The sequence below is a fragment of the Neurospora tetraspora genome, assembly GCF_033439725.1.
Source record: "Neurospora tetraspora strain CBS 560.94 chromosome Unknown B0H65scaffold_2, whole genome shotgun sequence".
NCBI lineage: Eukaryota > Fungi > Ascomycota > Sordariomycetes > Sordariales > Sordariaceae > Neurospora > Neurospora tetraspora.
The window spans coordinates 5,673,272-5,696,017 of record NW_026944384.1 but is presented as its reverse complement, the minus strand read 5'-3'; the positions used below and the strand labels follow the sequence as shown (position 1 = coordinate 5,696,017).

General features: G+C 52.4%; 6 protein-coding genes across 6 annotated transcripts; 4 read left to right on the top strand and 2 right to left on the bottom strand.

The window, feature by feature from the left end:
* Positions 1–2,185: 2,185 nt before the first annotated feature.
* Positions 2,186–4,110, bottom strand: B0H65DRAFT_136356 (interferon-related developmental regulator-domain-containing protein). The gene has a single exon (XM_062820878.1). The coding sequence runs from the start codon at positions 3,991–3,993 to the stop codon at positions 2,611–2,613; it is 1,383 nt and encodes a 460-aa protein (XP_062685130.1). The 5' UTR covers positions 3,994–4,110; the 3' UTR covers positions 2,186–2,610.
* Positions 4,111–6,735: 2,625 nt separating this feature from the next.
* B0H65DRAFT_136269 (uncharacterized protein) lies at positions 6,736–9,429 on the top strand. The gene is made up of 5 exons (XM_062820877.1): positions 6,736–6,959; positions 7,054–7,265; positions 7,339–7,556; positions 7,674–8,239; positions 8,293–9,429. Exons 1-5 carry the CDS (start codon positions 6,917–6,919, stop codon positions 9,345–9,347), a joined length of 2,094 nt encoding a protein of 697 aa, XP_062685129.1. The 5' UTR covers positions 6,736–6,916; the 3' UTR covers positions 9,348–9,429.
* Positions 9,430–10,938: 1,509 nt separating this feature from the next.
* Positions 10,939–16,557, bottom strand: B0H65DRAFT_136232 (uncharacterized protein). The gene is made up of 2 exons (XM_062820876.1): positions 16,421–16,557; positions 10,939–16,273 (listed from the first exon to the last, which is right to left on the bottom strand). Exon 2 carries the CDS (start codon positions 16,194–16,196, stop codon positions 11,277–11,279), a length of 4,920 nt encoding a protein of 1,639 aa, XP_062685128.1. The 5' UTR covers positions 16,197–16,273; positions 16,421–16,557; the 3' UTR covers positions 10,939–11,276.
* On the top strand, positions 16,558–17,339 carry B0H65DRAFT_136231 (uncharacterized protein). Its single transcript, XM_062820875.1, has one exon. It carries the CDS (start codon positions 16,772–16,774, stop codon positions 17,240–17,242), a length of 471 nt encoding a protein of 156 aa, XP_062685127.1. The 5' UTR covers positions 16,558–16,771; the 3' UTR covers positions 17,243–17,339.
* A 2,059-nt stretch (positions 17,340–19,398) lies between these two features.
* Positions 19,399–22,568, top strand: B0H65DRAFT_459164 (Sec1-like protein). Its single transcript, XM_062826442.1, has 4 exons — positions 19,399–19,802; positions 19,880–20,853; positions 20,912–21,369; positions 21,426–22,568. Exons 1-4 carry the CDS (start codon positions 19,760–19,762, stop codon positions 22,078–22,080), a joined length of 2,130 nt encoding a protein of 709 aa, XP_062685125.1. The 5' UTR covers positions 19,399–19,759; the 3' UTR covers positions 22,081–22,568.
* On the top strand, positions 22,131–22,568 carry B0H65DRAFT_136216 (uncharacterized protein). Its single transcript, XM_062820874.1, has one exon. The coding sequence runs from the start codon at positions 22,174–22,176 to the stop codon at positions 22,435–22,437; it is 264 nt and encodes an 87-aa protein (XP_062685126.1). The 5' UTR covers positions 22,131–22,173; the 3' UTR covers positions 22,438–22,568.
* Positions 22,569–22,746: the final 178 nt, after the last annotated feature.

Below are 22,746 nucleotides of genomic sequence, written 5' to 3'. Positions count from 1 at the left end.
ATCATTCAAGATTTCTCCGCTCGTTCGGGTGCCAGGTGGAGGTGGATGCGATATGTCGAGCTATAGATACCTGCCAACGTGTAGAGCAGGCTGGCAGCAGCAGGGGAAGCACACAAAAAAGTGAGAGGATAATAAAAAGATGGTCCTAGTGAAGTCCGTCACTGGAACCTGGACCCTTCTTGGGAATCTGTTTACAACCCGACCTCCCGACTTGCTGCTGCAGATTTACGACTGACGTGTGAGGGAGGGAAAAAAGTGACTGGTGCCTCTGGATTGGTGCTCTCCTCCTCGGGGCAATTCGGTGGTGAGCCCAAGTCTTTTTGCGAGGGACGAATGAGCGGTGGGAGTCTGGGAGAGGAGCCAAAAGTCGGCGCCCGCGTTCGAATTGGGACTGGGGGAGCTGGACGGGACTCGCCCACATGGATATCTTGGCTCGATTCCCGAATGGGTTCACGTTCGACTTCCACAGCTGCAGTAGCGTCAGCAACAACAGCACGTTTTTTTCTCAGTCGAGTCACTTTCACCATCCCACGGCCTTGGTTCCGTTTCATCCATCACGTCTTCTTCTTCTTGTTCTTCTCTTTCCATTCCCTTCCTGATCTTCTCGACTGCCTGATGGACGGCTTGATTCGCCTAGGTTTGCCTGACGACGGCCGGCCTTGCTTGATGTGCTGGCCATGCTCGACGGTTATCGGCCAATTGCGCGTGGGAGTCAGGGGTGCTATGAGGTGCCTTGCTGCAGCGTTATGCAGCTCAGCTCCGTTCAAGTTCTCCCCTTCGAAAGGGCAGTGACATGATAAAATGGAAAACGAGTCGCTGGAAAGCTCAGGTAAACGGTCATTGTGGCACAGCCTGGTTTACAATATCCCCTTGCTTCTGTTTCTTCTTTTCTGTGGTTATCCCTCCGTCAATTCTTCAATCCCTTCTTCAGAGACTCATCTTCAACCACCTCCCTCCTCCCTTCCCATCGGCCCGGTTGATGATTGATACAGCATATCAAAACAAGAGACAAGACATCAGCAAGCAACTCGAAAGCGAACTTTACCAGCCACAAACAAGAAACCTACGAGCATGGGGGATGATCCCCAAAAAGTAAAAAAGAAGTGGATCCTCCCGGCGGCTGGGGACGACCGAAACTGGATCCAGAGCTCGAGCCATCCAAGGTCAAGGGGGTGTTGATCAGCTTCACTCACCCGCCAGCCCGCTTCAGTTCGGAGCTGGTCCCGTTTCCCGTCTTCCCCTCCGTCTTCACCGTCTCACCTTCAGTTGCCTTGTCCAACTCGGGCCCAAGAAAACGAAACGGTGAAACGGTAGCCCCGCAATCAATGGTAAACAAATTGCACAGGCCTCCAGGAGTCCCGAGTTCAGGGCAGGGCAGAGCTGCAGATGATGATTGTGCTGCTGCCGCGGCTAATAAGCAAGTAACTGCTGCCAGGTACCGTCACTATCACCAACACTGGAAGCCAAAAAGATCAGAGAAGATCACCGACAGATTGACCGACTGCCCTGATTCTGTTCCCAGCTCACAACTCAGCCCTTGAGCCTTCTTGGTGCCCTTGTTTAGCTAGCTAGCTGAATTTGGTTCCTGAACTGGTCTCTCCCACGTTTTCGGATCGTTGCCCCTGTTGGACCTATGTAGTCGGGTATGCTTGGCGCTAATGACGTTCGGGATCAAGTTACAACCACCTTTATTACCTGCTACCATTCATTATGGAGGTTGATGAAACGGTAACTCCCTTCAGAGTCGAGTCGAGTCTCCCGACCGGCACCCAAGTTGTATGTAGACTTGAAATTTGACGGTAGAATGATATCGTAGACAAGGCAGTCAGTTCCTCGCTCGTTTGCATCTGCGTTTCGTATAGTATTACGGGGGTACCACAAGCCCATAAACTGGACCAGATCTCTTACCCTCGCAATCGTTCGTCGAAGCTGTTGGAGATTACATGAGGGGCTTGCGAGACATGGGGCATGCCTGGGACAATGAACAACTCGAGTTTATAGTGTGCATTAATAATTTACGTAGCCCGAAGACGCTCGAACAGTTGTGATGTGTACTTTGGAAGAAAGACTTCAAGTTGTGCGCTCTTACGCCCGGGGACTTCTAGGGTATTGCTTGGAGCAGATGATGACTGCACTGCAGTTGGACTTGCTGGTTGGAAACACACGACCTGAATTGTCGTGAAAAATATTGATATCCAGTGTTTACACGAGCTCAGACGGGATCGAAGGTCATCTATGTCGCTGGAGGAACTGTTGATATTGCGAAGCTCAGATCATTGATACAATGACAACCATTGTCCAAAAACAGGTGTTGGCATCCGAATGGACGCAAGATGTAGTTGAAGAGGAAAACCTAAGCTGATCGGCGTAGCATCTTATCTGAGCTGTGGCTCATAACTCTACTTGTATAAATCGAGCAGTAAGAATGATAAGATGTGATGAAAATAAAAAACAATCGACAAAGCCTTGCAAAGACAGTAATGATATACCAAGACTCCTGTTGACAACTAGAAATGCGTGCAAAGAGAAACCAAGTAACAATGCCACCTAATACTGTCATGTACTGAACCCCCCTTCCTTCTTCATTTCCCATCCCAGTATCATTCAGAGCTACCTCCTCTTGGTAGTCTTGGCTATATACTCCACGTCCGCACCCTTCAGAACCTCCCTAACCACAGGGTTCTCGATATATTGTGTCGCCAGACCGCCACCGAGGACAGTCTTCAAGGTGTCCACGCGAGCGTGTAGTGACCAAGTATCAATAATTAGAGACTGGTTATGAATCCGCAGCTTCTCACGGTATCCAAACTCGACGAAGTCCTCCTCGCCTCCGGCATTTATCTCCAACTTGGAGCCTCCCGTATGGGGATTCGCCGCACCGCGACCGGCAGTCGAATATCCCGGACCCAGGCCACGTTCCAAAGAGGTGATGATGCTTTGGAAGTTGGCCTTCAGTTGTTTCCGGTTTGATTTTGAAACCGTCTTGGAAGAGTCGCGGACGATCTCCGCCATGCGGGTCATGATCCTGTGCTGGTTGTACTGCATGTCTGAGCTCTCGCCCGTCTCTTCTTCGTAGTCGCGGGCAGCTTCAAATAGCAGAGCAATGTTGACGCCGGCACCCGTTTGGACGTCGCTGTCAGTGCTGTCCAGCTGCTCCATGAAGGCCTCCATGGCTTGGTCGCTCTGCACGCTCAAGTCGTCCACGTAGCTGGCCACAAACGCCCAGGCTTGGAGAGCTGCTGCTACGACGCTACCGTTGTCGGGGGCACCGACACTTTGGCCGTCGCTTTCGATGATTTCAAGGAGGAAGTCGAGAACTTCTTCTGCTGCGCTGGATGAACCGCCCCCGAGGGTCACGGCGATGCTAAGAGCGGTGATGGCCTCGACCTTGATCTTGTCCTCCTCTCCGTTTTCACAGGCTACTTTGAGTGCCGAAAAGACATGATCAAATACCGTCTCCGTGGGGCAGGTAAGGATGGTGGCTGTAAGTGCCTTGAGAGCGAGCAGGCGTTCCTGATCGCTACTCCCGCTCCTGATGCTGCGGAGGAGGGCCGCGTTGATGTCGGAAATGTTCTTCTCAATGTACTTCTGGGCAAAATGATGCTTCAGAATGTGTACGTATGCCTTCAGCGTAGCCTCGCGGCCCTGAACGCTGCTTCTCTTGCGATCCTGAAGTTCCGCAATACGGTCTTGCAGCCTCTCCGGCCACGTTTTGTTTGTATCGTCCTCGTAAACATCCTCGCCAGACACCGAGTTGGCGCTGCTCATAGTCATGGCGTCGTCGTACTCGTAGTCACTCGCTTCGTCCTCGGAGGGGACACGGCTTCCAGCTCGAGACCCCGCCGTTGAGGTTGCCCGTGAGCCGGGCCGCGAGCTTGCGGGAGAGCCATTGCCGGGGGAGAGAGTAGAGCGTGGGGGATCGGGCCGCGCTCTAGCCTTCCGTGAAACGGTCTTGCCACTCTCCAAGAGGGCTTTCTTGCGTAAATCGTGCATGATGTTGGGTGTGTGCTGGATGCAGCGTTTGTCGGAGAAGAAATTTGAGATTCTTCGTTTAGGCGGTCGTCGTCTTTTGCAGTTCCGATCGCTTGCCGCGTAAGGCTATCACTTCTCGGGTTGGTGTATGGGTGGTGAATGGTCGTTGTAGTTGTTGATCGCAGTTGCTGACTTTTCGAATGAGTAGGTCGTATTCAGCATAAAATCCATGAGATACGGGGAGGGTGTGCTTTTTATAAAGTCGAAGGTAGGATTGTGCCGTCGTCGGTATTTGAAATTCGGAGGCAAAGTTGGCTGGATAAGACGGCGGGTGATGATTCTCCTTGGTCCTGACGGGAAAATATTTTGTTTTTGTAGAGGAGAAGAAATGTGCGGATCAACAACTGGAATTGCAGTTCGGGACCCGTCCGCTGCAGGGCCCGGGAACGAGTGACGCATGACGCACTGAGGCGGGCCAGAGAGACCAGGGGCACGGTGATGCAGTGGCGAACGGTGGCCGGAGCCAAGACCGTACGATTTATTGCTTGGCCCATTCTGTTAGTGTGCACCAGCCACGATTTCTGATATTCTCGTTTGTTGTTCTGCCTTGTGAATGACAAATGCCTTCTTGCTGTGACATGGTTGTTCAATAGTTTGAGGATTTGAATGGCATCGTGATTTGTGACTCAACCGAATATGTGCTGGTATAAGCCTCTTTTAGGTGTCGCTAGAACTACTCAACCAGCATTGAGACCGTAGCAGACTAGGCGCTTATTTTTTGTATGATGATAGGTGGAGATCTCGGTGGGTCACTACTGAGCATCCCACATTCCTGGCACGGGAACCGACAACAGCATCGCAAGAAAAACCAAAGTCCGAACAGCGGCAGAGCAACATGTCCGGATGTGCAATCGTCAAATAAAAGACAATCTTGCCAGCTCCGATGTATTACTCAATTGTTACTGTATTTGAAATTCCAGAGCAATCCTGTGCTTCTCAAATCGGGAGCTAACCTCTCTCGTTAGCGGTTGTCGATATCACATGTGAACTCATGAAGATTTCTAATGTTCCTCACTGGGCTGTTAGTCAACAACTCAAATTAGCACAACCTTTGGAAACTGAAGCGGTTAATCTTGTGCCAGTCCCTCCGTGTACCTAGGTTCCTTTGGTTGCCTTGCCATCCATCTCGTGGATGTGGTTTAAGTGCTTGCATATGAGCCATGAACGCACTAACCAAAAGCGGTTAGGGTTGGATCCTCCGGTTGTCACTGAGCACCTTTACGGCCTGGGGAAGCCTTTCAACATCCGAGCCCAACACGAGCATTCATCATCCATAATCGGCCTCAAAAAAAGACATGGAAATCAAACAGGAACTGCTGGTAGGTTCAACAAGAGCGGCACCCGATGGAATTCGTGAAACGACAGAAGGTGTTGTCTCGAGAGAGTCTCGGATCGGTGAATCCCCCTCTCTGCCCTTGCAAGCGATAAGATAGGTACTGACGCCCCTCTTCCCCACCAACGTGCCGTCACTCCATTGCCCGTGCCATGAGCTGCCCGCCCCTTGTCCGCCCTGCTCTCCCTGCTCTCCCCGGTCCTTTTGTTCCCAGCAATAGCTCCGCATTATCCGCACTTCGTAGCTCTCCCGTCCAGTCCCGTCGTCGTTCACTTGGGGGAGCATGCAACAGGAGTGGGGCATCATGAGTCTCAACCGACGACAACTCGTCGGCTTTCAAACATGATCAACACTGGAGTTGACCGATTACAAGCCGCCGGATGATGAATGCCATGGGGATTTTGGATTGTTAATAAAAATCAAAAACAGCGGGTACCATATCGTTGTGACAGGGCTCCAGTCTGACTCAGTTGTTGCCCGGCTCGTTGGCAAACGAACGAAGGGACCAAAGGGAGGAGGGGGTCAAGTCGGAGCACAAACAGATCCGACGGAAGAAGCTCAAGCTTGTGTAACCGCATGTGTCCGTCCATTCCCACTCGATGTCTGCCTGCCTGCTGGTAGCCTGGTGCCTCGTAGATGCGGCCTAGTTGTGCGGCTCGAGTGCAGCTTCCATGGCTCGAGTGCTTCCACCAAGGTAAACGGCATGATGGATGAAGGAAGATGGAGCGCTGTGATCTGCTCTGCCACGAAGCACGATAATCAGAACAAATCATTGCATTCACATTTGTATCACCAATTGTAAGAGACAGGAGAAGCTGCCCGACACGTACCGTGACCTCTAGGTGGACATGGCCAGATGGAGGTCCCAGGTCGGTGTATCAGGCAGCCCCCTGGCCCCGCACTTTCGCTATCTAAAGGAGGAGTGCTCTTTCCCATTTCGAGGTACAAGTCGGCGGTCGCCTGGGCAAGCACCCTTGAAAGTGCGACTACCGAATCCGTCTCTCTTGCCAGTCGCAACCTCCTTTATCCAACACAACTAACTGATCCATTTCTCGATTTGAGCGTCGTTCCTTCCTGCTCCTTTTCAACCTTCCAGCGACAACTTCCACATCAACAGGACCGTCTTGCTGGACTCGCTGCGAAATCACGTTCGACCCCGCCCTCCAGCTGCAGTCTGCAGATACCTTAGCTACGGGCTGCTGCGTCTTGTTTGGTCATCATTCCTTCACCTGTAGCAGACCTCGAGTTCACATCAACCCAGAAAGCACGTTTCACCCCACCATCACTGCTCAATCACTGCACGCACTTCCAGTCTCTCACTCCTCGGCTCGGTCTGTGCTGCTTCTGGTATCGCATCTGGCACTGCGCTCTGCTGCCTTGAACGTTTTCTCAACACACCAGCAGTCCGGCACCTCGGGTATCACCTCTCTGCGGCCTGCTGTCCCGCCTCGATCAGGATTCTTCCTGACAAGAAACAGGATCACCACTTGTCTAACTTCCTCGAAGGAAACTGCGCAGAATTGTAGCGATTCCATTCTTGACACGTTCAAGATGGTCACGAACTCTGAGCCGGCCTCAACTGGCAATCTGCCTGGTACGTCCACTCAAAACCTACTCATCAGGGCTAGAAACGCCTCCTTCCCCTCCTGGGCGAGTCCTCGGCTAATTCGGTGCTAACTTCCTCCCAGCATTCTCGATCTCGTTAACACAGCATCCTTACACTGACCATCCGTTCTCGCGACGGTACATTGTCTTGGACAACCAGAATCCGACGTTGAAAATCGGCCGCTCTTCCAAACTGTCCGCGAAAGGATTTGTACCCAGTTCACAGAACGGGTGGTATGACAGCCCGGTGATGTCTCGACAGCACGCCGAGATCGTCGCTGATTTTGCCCAGAAGGTTGGCTTACTCCTCCCTCCCCAGCGGGCCCATCTGCCTGCTCCTTTGCTAATGTGTAATGGTCATCTTGCAGAGGCTCAAATTAAGGGACCTTGGCTCGCTCCACGGAACCTATATCAATGAAAACGACCAGCGACTTGAGAAAGACGATCTCGTCGAAATAAAAGACGGCGATAACATCCGGTTTGGCGTCGATATCATGAGAAAAAAGACGTTCCCACCTACAATCGTTAAAGTAGGTCTCGAGTATATCGAGCTCACTAAAGCGAAGCCAGAGCCGGATACTACTCGGTAAGTTTTACAAACCTAGCAGACAGCAATACAACGTCAACATTGCTTCTCGCGCGATCATCGAGCAAATGCTTCGTTGCCCTCACTTTCGCATTATACAATGCTAACATGGAATAGTCCGAGGGCTTCAAGTACATTCAAAGTACCCGACGCATCAGACTCCGACATGGAGTACCAAGACGAAGACTCCAACATTGACCCGTCGATGCAGGGCACCCAATCGGCGGCACGTGGACTAGCTGGGCGAAGCTGGAAGGGCGAGGTGATTGACCTAACTCACCCTGTCGGCTCTGGCAATGTCATCACAAACCCGCAGAAGCAAGTTATCGATCTGGATCAGGATGACGACTACGAGATAAACTGGTGCCAGAGTGATGAAATGGACGACATCCATCAAAATAATGGCTCTCAATCACAGCCGAACATTGCATTCACACAACCTCCGAAGAGCCCTATCGACAGCAACGACAGCAACTGTAGCAATTGTGGATCGGATGGAGAGAATGTTTGGCCCCAGAACGTCGGTGCCCTTCAACCCACTGCATCTCAGCATCCCATTGCATCGCAGTATCGCGCTGCATCTTATGATGATGATTGGGACTCTGAGATGAGCTCTGATTATGAGCCTGAGTATGAGCCTGAGTCTGCTGGCTCGGAAGTGAGTGGAGGAAATTTGGGTGGTGGTAAGTGTTGAGTAAATATTCGCAAATGGGCCTTGTTTCTAACTATATCCTAGATGGCGATTCCTCTGAAAGAGGCTTCGAGTACGATTACCCCTACTCTGAGTCCGATTCGGATTTTTCCGTTGGCCAGGATTCAGATGTAGAGTCAGAGGCGGAAAGAGTTTATGGGATGGAGCCTTCTAGCAACTGGGCCATGCCAGACCTCAGCAATGTTGTGACTGGTCCGACATCTAAGATTGAGGCTGAACCAAACCACGACAAGGGCCATGGCATCAATCGCCTCGTTACTCCGGACATAAGTGGCGATGCCATCAATTGCAATACCTCTCCAATCAATTCCGCCTCTCCTGTAGATATGCGGTCAGCAGCGTATCCTGTCGATCATCCATTGTTTTTATCCTTCACTCATCCTCGCGATGTTCAGCTGGCTACTCCCAAGTCAAACAAATCGGCGGGAGATACCGAAGCAGCTTCCCCGATCCACAAACCACTGAATGGACCCGTGGCAGGAACGGCAGAAGCTCCCTGGTATCCGTCTGACAAAGCAGAGTTCTTTGAGGCTCGGAAGGAGAACAAGGTAATCGTGATGCAATCTTCGCCCGTCGCTAGGGAGTATTCACGCCTCGCTATCTCCGACATCATGGATGAGAATGCCCCAGTAGGCAAAGGAAAGAGAAAGGCAGAGGCTATCTCGTCTAGCACCGAGGAAGAGCTTGCATGGCACGCTAGCGAAGTACAGAAGTCCGAAGCAAGTGGCGCAAACGAAAGAGAGGAAGTCATGGAACTCATGGAAGTCATGGAAGTCGATAAGGACAAGGAGGTTGGCGAACCGATCGAATCTTCTACTGAGGATAAGGAAGTCAACGAACCGATGGAAGGTTCTACTGAGGCAGCGACAAAAATCGCAGTGACAGTTGAGTCGCTCGATTTGCCTGTCTCGGTCGCTACATCGACTGTTCGCCTTAACGATGACGACAGTGATAGACCAGCCAAGAGGCAACGGTTGCGCAACATTGCCGAGCGGGTCGGCTATGTTGCCCTCGGAGGTGTAGCTACCGGTGCCATGATGTTCGGCGCATTGGTTTACACTGCACCCACCTTTGTCTGAGTTTTAGTTCACGGCCCCGTTGAGGAGACCTTGAATGGTTGAGAAGGTGGAAGGATATGGGTATGGAGATCTTGGTTTTGGTTGACTTCTTTGTTCGGATTCTACATGGGTACAAGGTCTTGGCTGCTGTGTGTTCAAATGGTCTTTTCTTGCTGGCTTCCTAGATGCCAGTTGTCAGTTGTACTGGTTTTGTAAACGGTTCAATGGTATATTCTACGTTAAATCTTGGTCCACTTTGTCGAACATCCCGGACAAGGACAAGGACAATAGTATCGTGGCAGACAATCCCTACTAGTGGTTATCGATGGTTTCAAGTCGATTGCTTATATGGCTGCTTGGTTATGGGTCACTTTTCGCAACCAAATGTATGATCACCGTCACAAAGGATCTTGGGTGCTCCGCTATCAACCTCTCTAGTCTAGCGTTGAATGATTCTTGAGTTCACACTGCTGTTCCCGTTCTTGTATTCTGCTTGATGCCTACCAATCAGTTCTTGACAATACATATATGTGAGGGTTTCCACCGGTAGGGTGGTCAACTCGGATCCTCATCAAAAAGTAGGGTCGTGACGTTGAGTATATCTGCCCGCGGGTTCTTGAGCCACGGGCCATTGTAAATACATCCTTGCGGAGCTGGATGAGTTGACTGCCTGACGAAGCTAACAATCTCAAATGGATAAGTCAAGGGATCCAACCATGTAGTCAGCTAGTCCAGTTAATTCTTTCGTGAGCCCCTCTTCTCCTCCTTGATATGTCGAGTGATTTTCTCCAGACCCAGGAGTCATCTACCTCTCTACCTCTCTACCTCTCTACCTCTCTACCTCTCTACCTCTCTACCTCTCTACCTCTCTACCTCTCTACCTCTCTACCTCTCTACCTCTCTACCTCTCTACGCTTGGGTTGAAGAACGGCCGAGACGGCCCAGAGTTTGAGAGTGTGAGAGACCATAGGAAGTAGAATATAACTGTGATGTCGACCGGCGTACGTGAGTGAGTAAGCAACCTGGGGATCTTTAGCATCTTCAGTATCTTGAGGCTTGAGCATCACGAGCAGCATCTCTGGACCTTGGTCCAGAATCCACAAAGAGGAGGAAGAGTCATGATTGATACCACCATCCATCATCGTCGTCCTTCTCGTGATCAACATTTGATCAGGTTAGTCGATTCCTTGTTCATATACCCGCACATCCTCACGTCCACACGCCCATACGTTCACATAGGGATTTGGATCAGTACGCACGAGATAGGATAGCAAACACCAACACCACACGATGTGCAGGTAGGCCGTTGAGTGGCTGACCGGCTAGATGGCGTTTGGTAATTCATGGAGATATCACTCTCATCTACTACTGCTGCTACTCGCGGTCTGGCAAACAGAGAAACGTCCGGGCCTACAAGACTTAGTTAGGTATCCAAGAACTGGTCGGTTTTATCCAATATACCGAACGAAGCACCAATTACTCTCTCAGGCTTACTCAAAAACTTACTTTTATCCAATATATCGATATCGAAGCACCACTTACTCTTACTCTCAGTCCTGCTGTTCTTCGTCATACTACGTTTTACTTAGTCACTTGACCCAAGTCACTTGACTCAAGAAGCATGGTAGTAATCATTTTGGCAGATAATCGAACAATTCGATAGCAAGTGATATAAATATCTGGATGCGAAGAAGCTAATTCCTTCGAAGTTACCTGGTTCTTCTTGACTGGGCTTCGCTTTGCTTGTGATAAGATAGCAAGCGAAACACTCTCTTCATCTTTCCTCGTTCGTCGAGTGACTGTCGTCCTTCTAGTCGTCCAAAATCCATTCCTCAATCCTCAAAACTTCGAATCTGTAACGACCTGGCTTTCCTCCTTCATATACTTCACCACCCCATTCTCTCTCCTCAATGATCCACAACGATGTTTAGAACCGCTTCCACAACTCCCTCAATCATGCCTAAAAGTGCACTTATCGCCCTTTGCACACTTCCCCTGTGCCCAAAAAGAGCACTGCTTAGTACCAATCAGACTGCGATTAATGCCCCTCAAATGATCAGGCACCTCGTCACCGTTGCGATCACCACGGTTCTTCTTGCTCTTCCAGTGGGGTTTATCACCGCGATGATGTTGTTGCTGAGAATCACGACCGTCACGTCCGTCACGACCGCCGTCACGGCTGTCATTACGATCACGGAAGTTGTCGCGGCCTCCGTGGTGCGGCTGCTGGTCCCAACCACTGCTGTCGCGGTCGCGAGAGTTAGGGTCGCGATCACGGCTGTCGCGAGCGTTGTGATCATAGGCTTGACCAACTTGGTAGGGATCGTAACCGCCGTGTTGAGCGGCAGGTTGAGCGTGAGTAGCGCCGCCTTGACCACCGGCTCCGGCTGCCCACTTCATATAAGAGGCGATGTACTCGGCCGTCTGAGGGTCGGCGGGCTGGTTGGGTTGTTGTTGACCGCCGCTTGCTAGGGTGGCCATGAGGGCTTGGATCTCGGCGGCTTGTTGGGGGTTGGCGTTGGGTTGGTTTGCGAGAGCAGCCAAGATGGCATTTACATCGACGCCTTGAGCAACGAGCTGAGCGATCTGTTGTTGGTAGGCACCCAAGGCGCCTGGCTGCTGCTGTTGTTGCTGTTGCTGCTGATGTTGAGCATACCAAGCCTGTTGTTGTTGAAGGGCATGCGCATCCGGCTGCTGTCCTTGCTGGGCTTGCTGGGCGTAGTACTGTGCCCAGGCTGCGCTGTAGTCTACCGGGGCTGCCGCTGGTTGAGCTGCCTGAGCTGGAGTTGGAGCCTGAGCTGGAGTTGGAGCCTGAGCGGGCACGACAGGAACTGCTGGGACAGGCTGTTGCTTAATCTCGGGTACAGTCCGCTTGACATATTCCACGATTTCCTCCACATAGTCCGCAGCCTTCTGAACCACGGGATCCGGGTAGTCTCGACGACGTACTGTCTTGGGACGGGCAGGATCATAAGGCTCCGGATCACGGTAGTACCGAGCCCTGTCAGAGGAGATGAGCTCGTACGTCCGTTGATCACGAACTTCGGGAGACTCGTTTGAAACTGGCACAATGATAGGCGGAATGCCCTCAGGCTTAGCCGCAGCAACAGGCGCTACGTGCACGACTGCAGGCTGCTGTACAGGTATAGGATATCCGGTATACGAGTTGGTGATTGAGTCAAGCGACTTCATCGTCTTAGAGAAGTCAGCATAACCCGGGCTCGACTGAGTCTCCAACCGAGCCTTGGCCTCATAGACTGAACGATGAGCACCAAAGTTCTTCATATCGGTAGCCCTGCGACGAAGCTCGTCGTACTCCAAACCCGCAGGAAGCTGGAGATCAGACCCAGAGCCGTCATCAAGTGAAGGCTCGTAAGCAGGCGATTTAGGCGTAGGCGGAATATCTGAAGGGTCTGTGTAAATGACCATAAGCTCCTTGGCCTCCCGATCGTCCATGAACGCCTGCTGCTCGGTGCGGAAAGTCTTTACGCCACCCACGGTGACATAGCTTTTATTGCGCACCTCCTCCGGAAGAACTTCCAGATCAACCGAGTTGGGCTCCTCCCAAGGGCGAAGCTCACCCGCATGACCCTTTTTGAGTGCCATGCCTTCCCGCTTGTCCTTGCTATCTGATCGGACATCGCGAGACTGGCGGTGGCCCATCTCTTCGGGGAATAAGGTGTACTCCTTAACCTGGCACAGCTGGTCGTCGCTCTTGAAATTGACCCTCAAGTTACGTCTCCGGCGCTCCTCCTTCCGCAAGCGGCGCTTCCTCTGTTCTTCCGTCTCATTGGGGTCAGGGGCAGACTCCGCCGGAGGTGATGCGTCTGCCTTCACCTTCTTGGGCGCAGAAATCGACTCCAAGAGTGCCGCAAACTTGGAGCTGGGCTGTGGCTCTTCCTTGGCCTTTGTTGCCTTTGCCGGGTTGCCAGCTGAGGATGCCGCCTGAGGGGCATTAGATTTGGACGCAGACAGTGCGGTAGATAGCTTTGCAACTTCTGCCTTAACCAGCGGTTTCGCTGGTTCGGCCTTTGTAGGCTCTGGCTTCGGGGCTGGCTTTGCTGCTGGGCGAGCCTTGCCAGGCAGCAGATAGGAAGCACGCGGTTTTGTTGTGGTCGCGGCGGGTGTTGTTGCCGAGGGTTTGGGGGCTGGTTTGGCGGCAGTTGGGGGCGTCTTAGAACCAGTAGATGGAGCTTTGACATTGTTGGTAGAATTTGAAATGGCCGTTACCCGGGGCTTTCCATCGGTGGAAGGCTTCTTGGCGGTGCGTGAATCACCATTGGTATCATCCTCTCGAGCTCTCTTGGTTGCTGAGACTGGTGCCTTGGATGTTTTCTTGGCTTCGCTGCCCGCCTCCTTCTTTGACTTGGTCGCAGGACTTTCCTTGCCAGCGTTCTTTTCGGCATTTGCAACGATAGTCGCAACCAACTCATTGATTTCAGGATCGCCCAGCCCTTCAAGTTTGCCCTTTGTGGTTTGAAATTTCCAAGCTTCGAGTTGCTCCGGCGTAAGGCTTGTAAAGCAACCAAAGAGGCGAAGGGCTGCCTTGGCCAACGACGAGGTGGCCTCCCCGAGGTTGAAGAGTTGAATCAAGAGGTTGAGTAGACGAACAGGCAGTATACCCCTTTCGCCTACCATCCGCAGGATTACTGGGTCTCCGACTTTGAGTCCCTCAACAATGGCTGCTTCAAGCTCCGTTTTGAACGGCTGGAGAGACTGCTTCAGCGTCTCAACTGCAGCAGGCTTGAGGGTAGCGGAACCCTTTCCCTTGTTTTTTACGTCCTTCACAAGCTTCTCGAAAGCTGGTGCAGCCCTTAGGGCAGCAATCTTATCTGCAACAAACGCACCGAATTCATTACTTGTGTGAACGACAACTTTCCTGTTCTTCTTGTGTGCTGGATGAATACGAAGCAGCTCGGCTGCTTTCACGGCTGCCAGGGTAGGTTCGGGCGGGGGCGATCCGCGCTGCTTAGCATCCGTTCCAAGTTCACCCTTGGACAGCTTCTTCCACCAGTCAGCCGGCAACTCTGTTTTGGCTCGCTTCATCTCAATATCCAGCCTGATATCCGCTCTCTGACGATCCAGCACCTCTTTCGCAGTTTGGTATGCTTCAGCATGGTTACTGAGAGACTCAGCGGGAGTCCAGCCACGATCAAGACCGGGGAATAGAGGGTCTTTGCCCGCTTTCGCCACGATGGTCACAAATCGTTTAGTAGGTGGTCCCTTCTTGAGCTGGACAGGGGATTCATCGATGACGAGATGCGGCACTCCTGGGACAGTGCAACCCGGGGTTTCGATTGCCTTGTCAATCAGATCCTCATCTACGGTGAAGAGACCGGCAACCTCGCCACCATCGCCTTGCCCATTTACATCCGATGCGAAGCCAGGGTTCGCCGAGTTGTTATTCGCGAAGCTGATGACTTGGGGGTTCGCAACACTGGAGGCTGGTTGCAGCACCTTCGGTTTCTTGGCGAGGGTCTGCGTCTCCTGTACATCACCGGGTCGCTTTACACCCGAGATCACGTTAGTTTGGGGAGATTGGATAGTTTGTTGGACAGTCTGAGTCTGGGCCACCCGTTCCTGCGCCGGGGCCTGGAACGATTGGATCTGACCGGGCTGGGACTGTGAGATCGGAACTTGAAAACTTTGAGTTTGACTAGGCTGCTGATGTAGGACAAACTGTTGTGGTGTTGTCTGATGTTGAGGGACCTGCGAGAGGGTCTGTGCATGAGGTTGCGGCGTGGGCTGCGGCGTGGGCTGTGGTGTCGACTGTGATGGCTGAGCAGCCTGATGGGCGGGAGTCTGCACCACCTGTTGCACTGCATGCTGTACCATTGGCTGCACTGTAGGCTGGGCCATGGAACGGGGAGCAATCTTTGGTTGGATTGACTGCTGAACAGGTGTTTGAACAGGTTTTTGCTGTATTGGGGCGCTTTGGATTGGTGTATGAGCAAGTGGGCTAGGGCTTGCAGTGGTTCGCTGGGCGGGAAGTTGTGCCACAGAAGCGCGGTTTTGGAGATGTTGCCCGTTAATGGGTTGCATAAAGTGAGCTTGATTCGGTTGGGGCTCGGGGGTATGGTGGCCCTGGGCATGGTGGTAGCCCGTGAGCCCTCCCTGGACTGGGCCATGGCCAGCTTGATAAGGAGTAGGCGTGGGCGTCTGCCTTTGTTGCTGCTGCTGAAGCTGTGGGTGCTGCTGACTTTGATGTTGCGGCTGATGCTGAGGCTGCTGCTGTGGGTGATGTACAGCTGGTTGTTGGTGGCTTACAGGCTGTGACATTGCCAGTGGATTTTGATACTCTCCATTCGGAGCATAGCCTGAGCTCGCCATTGGCACCCTCTGCCATTGTTCTGAGACATGCCCCTGAAGATAGCCATCGGCTGACTGTTGCCTCGGGGGAACAGCGCCATGGCCAAAACCACCTTGGACTACCTCCTGCCTCTCGGGGATCTGAATGTGATGGTTTGGGTAATCAGTCTCCTGTGGAAGGTCAACAAGAGCGAACCGGCTGTCAATGGTGCGATGATTGCCATATGGGTGCTGTTGCTGATGCTGCGGGTGCTGCTGGGCAGGTGCATAATGCTCCTGAGTCAATGGCTCCTGAGCATAAGGGGCAGACGCAGGGCTGGGTCCAGTCCATGCCTCGTTCTGTGGGTAGTAGTTGTAGTGACCATAGGCATTTGTTTGCGTGTCGTGGCCGGCCAGCTGAGAATTCACTTGCTGTGGAGCGTCGATGAACGCACCAGGGTTGTGGTACGCATTCTCGTGTCCATGTTCAGGAGCGAAGGCGAACTGTTGTTCCCATGGATTTTCTGTCGCAAAGGAGTTGGGGTCCCACTGCCCAGAGTGATTGGGGTGACTGGCGTCCATGGCTGGCGAAGTCGACGATTGCTGGCTTCAGCTCAAAAGGGAAGAATCCAAACAAACAGAAAAGGGGCAGCGACGGGCTAGGAGAATGAGGGTGGTCAGTCAATGGGCTCATGCAATACGAGTCTTTCCACATCCGATCCAAATCTACACAACAGACTTGTATGATAGTGACAAAGTCAATCTAGTGGGAAATTTTGAGCAGAATACTCTCAGTCGAAACTCACTTTGTCGTTGATACTGGGTGTATCAAAGCACAAAACAAAGGTGTGCCCTTAACAACAAGTCCGGAAACTGTGTTAAACGAGTGGCTGCCTTGCTACACGAGTGGGGTGTCTCCAACGTCGAGTGGTGGGGCACAAAATGCGCTAGCTCCAATGATCAGAATGGATGCCAAGCTGAAAGCGGCTTAGCGTGTGAATTTCTGCTAGGGAAGAGGAGGGTCAGCGTCAGGTACAGAGTCCAACTTCTGAGAAGTTGCCAGCAGTCCAAGTGTGATGCGTGAATGAGTGGGAGATGGTGAGCTAAAAATTTTAGCTCGCACATGTCCTGACTGAAATCTGAGAAAGATTTCAGAGATGAAGAGAGAGAGAGAGAGAGAGACCCTGAGAGAGAAGAGAGAGAGAGAGAGATCCGGAGAGAGAGAGCGACGTGCAAGGCCAGCCAAAACCAAGCGAAGCCCCAGCGACAAGCTGATGTTGATGCTGATGTTGATATGTAGGATAGCGTTTCAGAATGCACTGTTCCTGATGATAGTGGTGGTGGCGGGGTGGTGTGGTGGTGCAAGTCGAAATGTTGCAAGACCGGTTGCCCCTGGTAGCGGAAAGTGTTGGCATTCAAGAGTGATGTGGGGTGTAAACAGTGGTCGAGGTACCGTCCAGGGTGAGAGGGAAGTCAAGGTCGCCAGCCGCGGCGGATGTCCGGAAACCGCACGACGCGACTTGATTGAGCTTGAGGCAAGTTTACTGCCGTTCGATGCTTTGGTCGACGATTCGGCTGTCGTGATGTCCACCGTCTCAAATCAAGTTTCGCCGAGGACACAAAGGTGAAGGTGAGGGTAAGGTGAGGTTCCCGTCTCAAAGTGAATCGGATTCCATCAACGGGCTTGTGGTTGAAGTCGGTGGGGGTTGTCGGGCGTGGATGAGGTATGCGGGGCTGCGAGCACAGCACCGTTCAAACAGTTGCAGTAGTGCTGTTAAGAAAGTGACATGACCCGCAGGCCTTGGCAGTGCTGTGGAAGTCCCTCAACGCTCGCTGTCCGGAGTGCGTATTGCCAGTAGCACTAACAGCCACCATCCACTTGTCTTTCTCCCAGAAATTCCAGGCCCAGGCTGTGTGTGTGTGTGTGTTTGTTGGGCTGGCTGCTGGCTGGCTGCCACACAGCAGATGTGAAATCTGGATCTCAGGTTGTGCATGGGACAATTAACCAGGGGGCGAGGCTGATAGATCCGGGTGTCAATGATAGCCATTGCCAGAGGCTCATCAAATGACCGCAGCATATCAATCAAGATGGGATGTCTTTGCTGGCCCTGTGCATTCTCAGAAGAAAAGAGTTGTGCAGTCTCTGGATTGCCATTTCCAGGTGCTGTGTTGCTCTCCCCAAGTCGTTGTTTGGTTTTGCATTTCTCCCCACACATGTCTCTCTCTCTCTCTTTGCTCTCTCAGCTCTGTCCTCTTTTCATCTGCCAGGATTAAGACGCAAGGTACTGTGGTGGGTAGCCCAGGTTACTTGTACCGTTTTTGGTGGATGTTGGCGAGAGGTTTGTTGGCCTTTTGGTTAACACGAACCCCATGATTTGCACTGCGAGACTCGCAATTCTTGACGACTCACAGCCTTATTTGACTGCAGGGCCCAGAATGCTTGAATCACAGGCAAATGCAGGACATGTGATATGGTAGAATACAACGGTCTTGTGCTTATTTTCAGAGGTGTTAGGATTGGGGAAGAGGTGAAGATGATGCATACCCTGAATGTTTTCGTCACGATCTTGTCGTGGTGTTCTGACGCCTTGGGGCACGTGCTCCTTGTTGGGTTACGTGTGCCTGAATGTGTCCGCAGCAACTCGTCACGAATCTCCTCCACGCGCGCGCGGAAGACAACAGCGATGAGGTTATCGCAGTTCGCTACAGCATTTCCTCTCTATCCCGGGTTAAAGAACGGAGAGGTCCTGACCTTGAACTCAGCTGAGCAGGCAGGTACCGATATTAATCTTCAAAAGCCAGGGCCGCAGGTCGATCGGACGACTGCAGCTGCTAGGGAGAAAGAGACGAGTTCCGAATGACGGTCGCGCAAGAAGAAAACGCCCGAGGGGTCAAGAAAACCTGCGCGTTTAAATCGCCTTTACAGCTTTGCCAGAACAAGGGAAAGATGTACGAAGAAAAGGACGCGATTATTAAGTACGACGATGGCGATGCGACAAGGCGACCAGGGCGACAAGTTGGTCGTCGAAGAAAGGAGAGATGCTGCTGATGTCAGGTCAGGGTGACGAGTTGAAAGGAAAAAGTTGGACGTGAGCGGCGGTCGCGCAAATCAGGTGCGTCCCGCCGTTCATAAAAAGGGACGCTTGCGACTGGGCAAGTGCATGAGTGCCGCGAGTGGGCAGGCGCTTCTCAACGAGTTGCCAGTGACGGGAGTGCATTGACTGGCTGGCACGCTGGCGCTCACGGGCCGCCGACGCTCGCTGGCACTGGCCGACCACGGGCCTTTCTCCAAAAAATGGCCCAGGCACGCAATCTGCACACGTGAAGCAAGAGCTTCTGTGGTCTGTGCGCGTGGCAAGTGAAGGGGGAAGTTGGACCTTTGGAAGTACCAAAGTACCGTTTGTTGGGTTCTGGGTGGGTTCGTGCCAGCTGGGGGCAGGAGCCAGTGCAAATCGCAGCAGGTGCCAGTGCTGTAATCGCTTATGGCAGGAGCAGTACATATCTTTCTGGACATTGGAAAATGGAGAGCAGATAAGACGGACGATATGGTAAAATGTCAGCGATGACACGCACGGGTTCAATCATCCATTGAACAGCCAAAGGCAAACGCCACAGAGACAGGAAGATGTCAACTGGTTGCGGTGTCAATCGAACATCGGAGGACGACAACGGAATCCTCGTCATACTGTGGGGGAAAGCTCTCAAGGCGGTACCTCCTGCAAGGCTAGCGGATGCAGAAGGGAAGGGGTAACAGTCCACTGGGAGCCCAGACAGAGAGAGGCCACTGGTCCAAGAACCGTAGAGGTACCTTGCGAACCAGACAAGACAACATAGCTTCAACGGAGATCTCTTCTTGTTTTTTCTGCAAATTGCACACGTAAAGACATTCTGGACTCCGTGCTGTAATACTTTGACACGTTTTCCCTTTCGTCCTTAAAAAGTCACGGCACTCTTTCTTTGCAACAGGCCAACAACTTCGAGGCCAGCCTGGCGATAATTCCATAAGGGATCACCAACCCCACTACTGCGACAGCAAGACGGCAGCTACCTTGCCTCGACAGCCTACGCCATCTCGGACGTGACCCGAGTCCTCCTTCTCACGAACTTCCTGCCGACCGGCATATCAATCACTTTAATACACAGACATGGCGCCGACACAAGGGAATTCTCTGCGCGACAAGCAGATCTGTATGTCCAGCTGCCTTTCTCTCCTCAATGTTCTCAGTGCCAGACAGTCTTGCGGTGGACTGACACATGCTCTCCAGTGTCGATCAAGAAGCTCCTGAACCTCAACCAACCCCTCGAACCGACCGACGGCGACGACTCTAATGGCTTCCAATCCGCTTCCGCCCCCTTACTAAAGGACATTCCCACATGGAAGATCTTGGTCTTTGACGAGCTTGGTCGCAATGTCATCAGCCCAGTACTCCAGGTCTCGGACCTGCGATCCATGGGCGTCACACTACACGTTTCCATTGCGGCCAACAGACAACCGATTCCCGATGTCGATGCCATATACCTTATCGAACCGAACTCCAAGAACCTCCAGCAAATCACCAATGATCTCCAGAAGAACCTCTACAACTCTGCCAGCATCAACTTCCTCTCCTCGGTACCGCGGCCACTGTTGGAGGACTTCGCGGCGCAAACCGCGGCAGCCGGCACATCGGAGAAGATCGCCCAGATATTCGACCAGTATCTCAACTTTATCGTCCCCGAGCCCGATTTGTTCAGTTTGGGCATGCAGAAGGAGCATACGTACTGGGCGTTGAACAGCGCAAAGACACAAGATGAGGAGTTGGATAGGGTCATCGACAGGATCGTCAGCGGCCTGTTTAGTGTGGTGGTGACACTAGGCGTCATTCCCATTATTCGCTGCCCCAGGGGTGCTGCTGCTGAGATGGTTGCGACGAAATTGGACCGGAAGCTTCGCGATCATATTCTCAACTCCAAGGACAACCTCTTCTCAGCACACAGGGCAGCAGCTTCCAGCACCGGAACACCAAAACCCTTGCTCGTTATCATGGACCGTAATATCGACCTAATTCCCATGCTGTCCCATTCGTGGACCTACCAGAGCCTATGCGCCGACGTCTTTGGTTTGTCGGAATCGAACCGGATCACAATCGAGAGCCCTGTTGACTCCAATAACCCGGCCAAGGGCACCAACAAGAAGACCTATGATTTGGCTGCTGATGATTTCTTCTGGGCCAAGAATTCGTGCCTCCCGTTCCCCCAGGTAAGTAAAAAGTGCAGATGGGATACCCTGAGGATGGCCTACTAACCAGGGTGCTTAGGTTGCCGAGGACATCGATATTGAACTCACGAAATACAAGGAGGAGGCGGATGCTCTCACAAAGAAGACTGGCGTTAGAGATTTGGATCATTTCGAACAAGACTCGAGCGCAAGCGCTCAGCACCTAAAAGCAGCTGTTACACTCCTGCCTGAACTGCGCGCAAGAAAAGCCACTTTGGATATGCACATGAACATCCTTGCTGCTATCCTTGGCGAGATTCAAAGCCGACAGTTGGATAACTACTTCCAACTGGAGGAGAACGTGTTCAAGCAAACCAAGGCGCAAGTGTTGGATCAGATCAAGGCGGCGGAGAAGGGCAAGCCCGAGGACTACCTGCGTCTCTTTGTGATCTGGTACCTCAGCACGGAACAGGATGTCTCTCGCCAGGAGTGGACGCAATTTGAGGAGGCGCTCGCGGCCAAGGGCTGCGACACAACGTGCCTCTCTTACATCAAGCAGTAAGTGTTACCCCTTTTCGGCTTTCCATCCAATCCTTACTAATGACATCACACAGGGTACGCGCCACAACAAAGATGACACAGCTCACCACCGTCAACAATCCTTCATCCTCCAACCAGCAACAATCCGGGTCCTCGGACCTCTTCAACCGCTTCTCCGACCTCTCCAGCCGTCTCACCGACCGCCTCAAGGAGACCGGCGTGCCCACCGGCGCTCTCTCCAACAACGTCGCCTCTCTCCTCGGTGGCATCAAGAACTTCCTCCCCGAAGACCGCGACCTCACGGTAACCAAGATCACCGAGTCCCTCATGGACCCCTCGGCCGCCAGCTCCTCGGCCATCGCCAAGACGGAGCACTATCTCTACTTCGACCCGCGCAGCGCCAACGCGCGCGGCACCATGCCCCAGCCGTCTGCCATGCGGGCCCAAGCGGGCGGGTCGTCCCTGGGCGGGCCCGGTGGCTTGCCAGGATCAAGTGGCCCAGGCCAGACGGCCAGTTTTGGCCAGCGCAGACAGGGGTTCTCGGAGGCGATTGTGTTTATGGTGGGCGGTGCTAGCACGGCCGAGTATAGCAATTTGCAGGAGTGGGCGGCGAGGACGACGACGGGGGATCGCGCGAAGAGGAGGGTGATTTATGGTGGTACGGAATTGCTTAATGCGGGCAGCTTTATTACAGAGGAGTTGGAGAGGTTGGGTAAGGAGGTTTCGTAGGTTGTCTTTGGGACAAGTAGAGGGGAAGGGGGTGAGGGTTTGGTATATATCAGATTATAATAATTCTACTGTGGTCAAAAGCGTTGTTTAAACATGCTCAGCTGTCTGTGGAGGTTTGTTTGTTTGCATCTTGATGTTCATGTTGATGTTGTCTTGGCATTTCGAAGTTGTTCACCAGTCTCTTGTCACTTTGTCGAGATATCGGATATGGTGAACGTGCTTGGTTTCTTTCTGTTCACATCCACACTCGCATGCATGTCTTGCATCTCCTTCAACATGACCCGAACATGGCGTGCACATGGCACAAAGGCTGAGATGCAGCTGATGATGGGGCGTGCCAAAAATAACTTGTTTTAGGGTTTTTCTTTCGAAACCTCGATCGGACAAGAAAAGGACAGGGACAGTCGGGGCAATTCCTTTTATCATTTAATCTGCTGTTCGGCTGTTGATACGCGCGTCTTCAAGGCTTTGATTCCAGAGGAACAGAGTTATAGCATCAAGTCGTCGTCAGCAAAGAGGCGATGGCCTTCCTACAAGGTCTAGGTAATATCGCCGCTGAAGAGGCTGTGCTATGTACTAGTTGCGCGGTCTACTGTCTATCATCTGTGTGTAAGAAAATAACTAAAAATTAATTATTAAGACCTTAATTCGATATTTATCGTAATA

Excerpts from the sequence above, each read along its gene's own strand:
- B0H65DRAFT_136269 (XM_062820877.1), top strand. The coding sequence starts at position 6,917 with ATGGTCACGAACTCTGAGCCGGCCTCAACTGGCAATCTGCCTG. Across the intron at positions 6,960-7,053 it reads CTCAACTGGCAATCTGCCTG|CATTCTCGATCTCGTTAACA; the intron begins GTACGTCCACTC and ends ACTTCCTCCCAG. Across the intron at positions 7,557-7,673 it reads CCAGAGCCGGATACTACTCG|TCCGAGGGCTTCAAGTACAT; the intron begins GTAAGTTTTACA and ends AACATGGAATAG.
- B0H65DRAFT_136231 (XM_062820875.1), top strand. The coding sequence starts at position 16,772 with ATGAAGAGAGAGAGAGAGAGAGAGACCCTGAGAGAGAAGAGAGAGAGA.
- B0H65DRAFT_136356 (XM_062820878.1), bottom strand. The coding sequence starts at position 3,993 with ATGCACGATTTACGCAAGAAAGCCCTCTTGGAGAGTGGCAAGACCGTT.
- B0H65DRAFT_136232 (XM_062820876.1), bottom strand. The coding sequence starts at position 16,196 with ATGGACGCCAGTCACCCCAATCACTCTGGGCAGTGGGACCCCAACTCC.
- B0H65DRAFT_459164 (XM_062826442.1), top strand. The coding sequence starts at position 19,760 with ATGGCGCCGACACAAGGGAATTCTCTGCGCGACAAGCAGATCT. Across the intron at positions 20,854-20,911 it reads CGTGCCTCCCGTTCCCCCAG|GTTGCCGAGGACATCGATAT; the intron begins GTAAGTAAAAAG and ends CAGGGTGCTTAG. Across the intron at positions 21,370-21,425 it reads TGCCTCTCTTACATCAAGCA|GGTACGCGCCACAACAAAGA; the intron begins GTAAGTGTTACC and ends GACATCACACAG.
- B0H65DRAFT_136216 (XM_062820874.1), top strand. The coding sequence starts at position 22,174 with ATGCTCAGCTGTCTGTGGAGGTTTGTTTGTTTGCATCTTGATGTTCAT.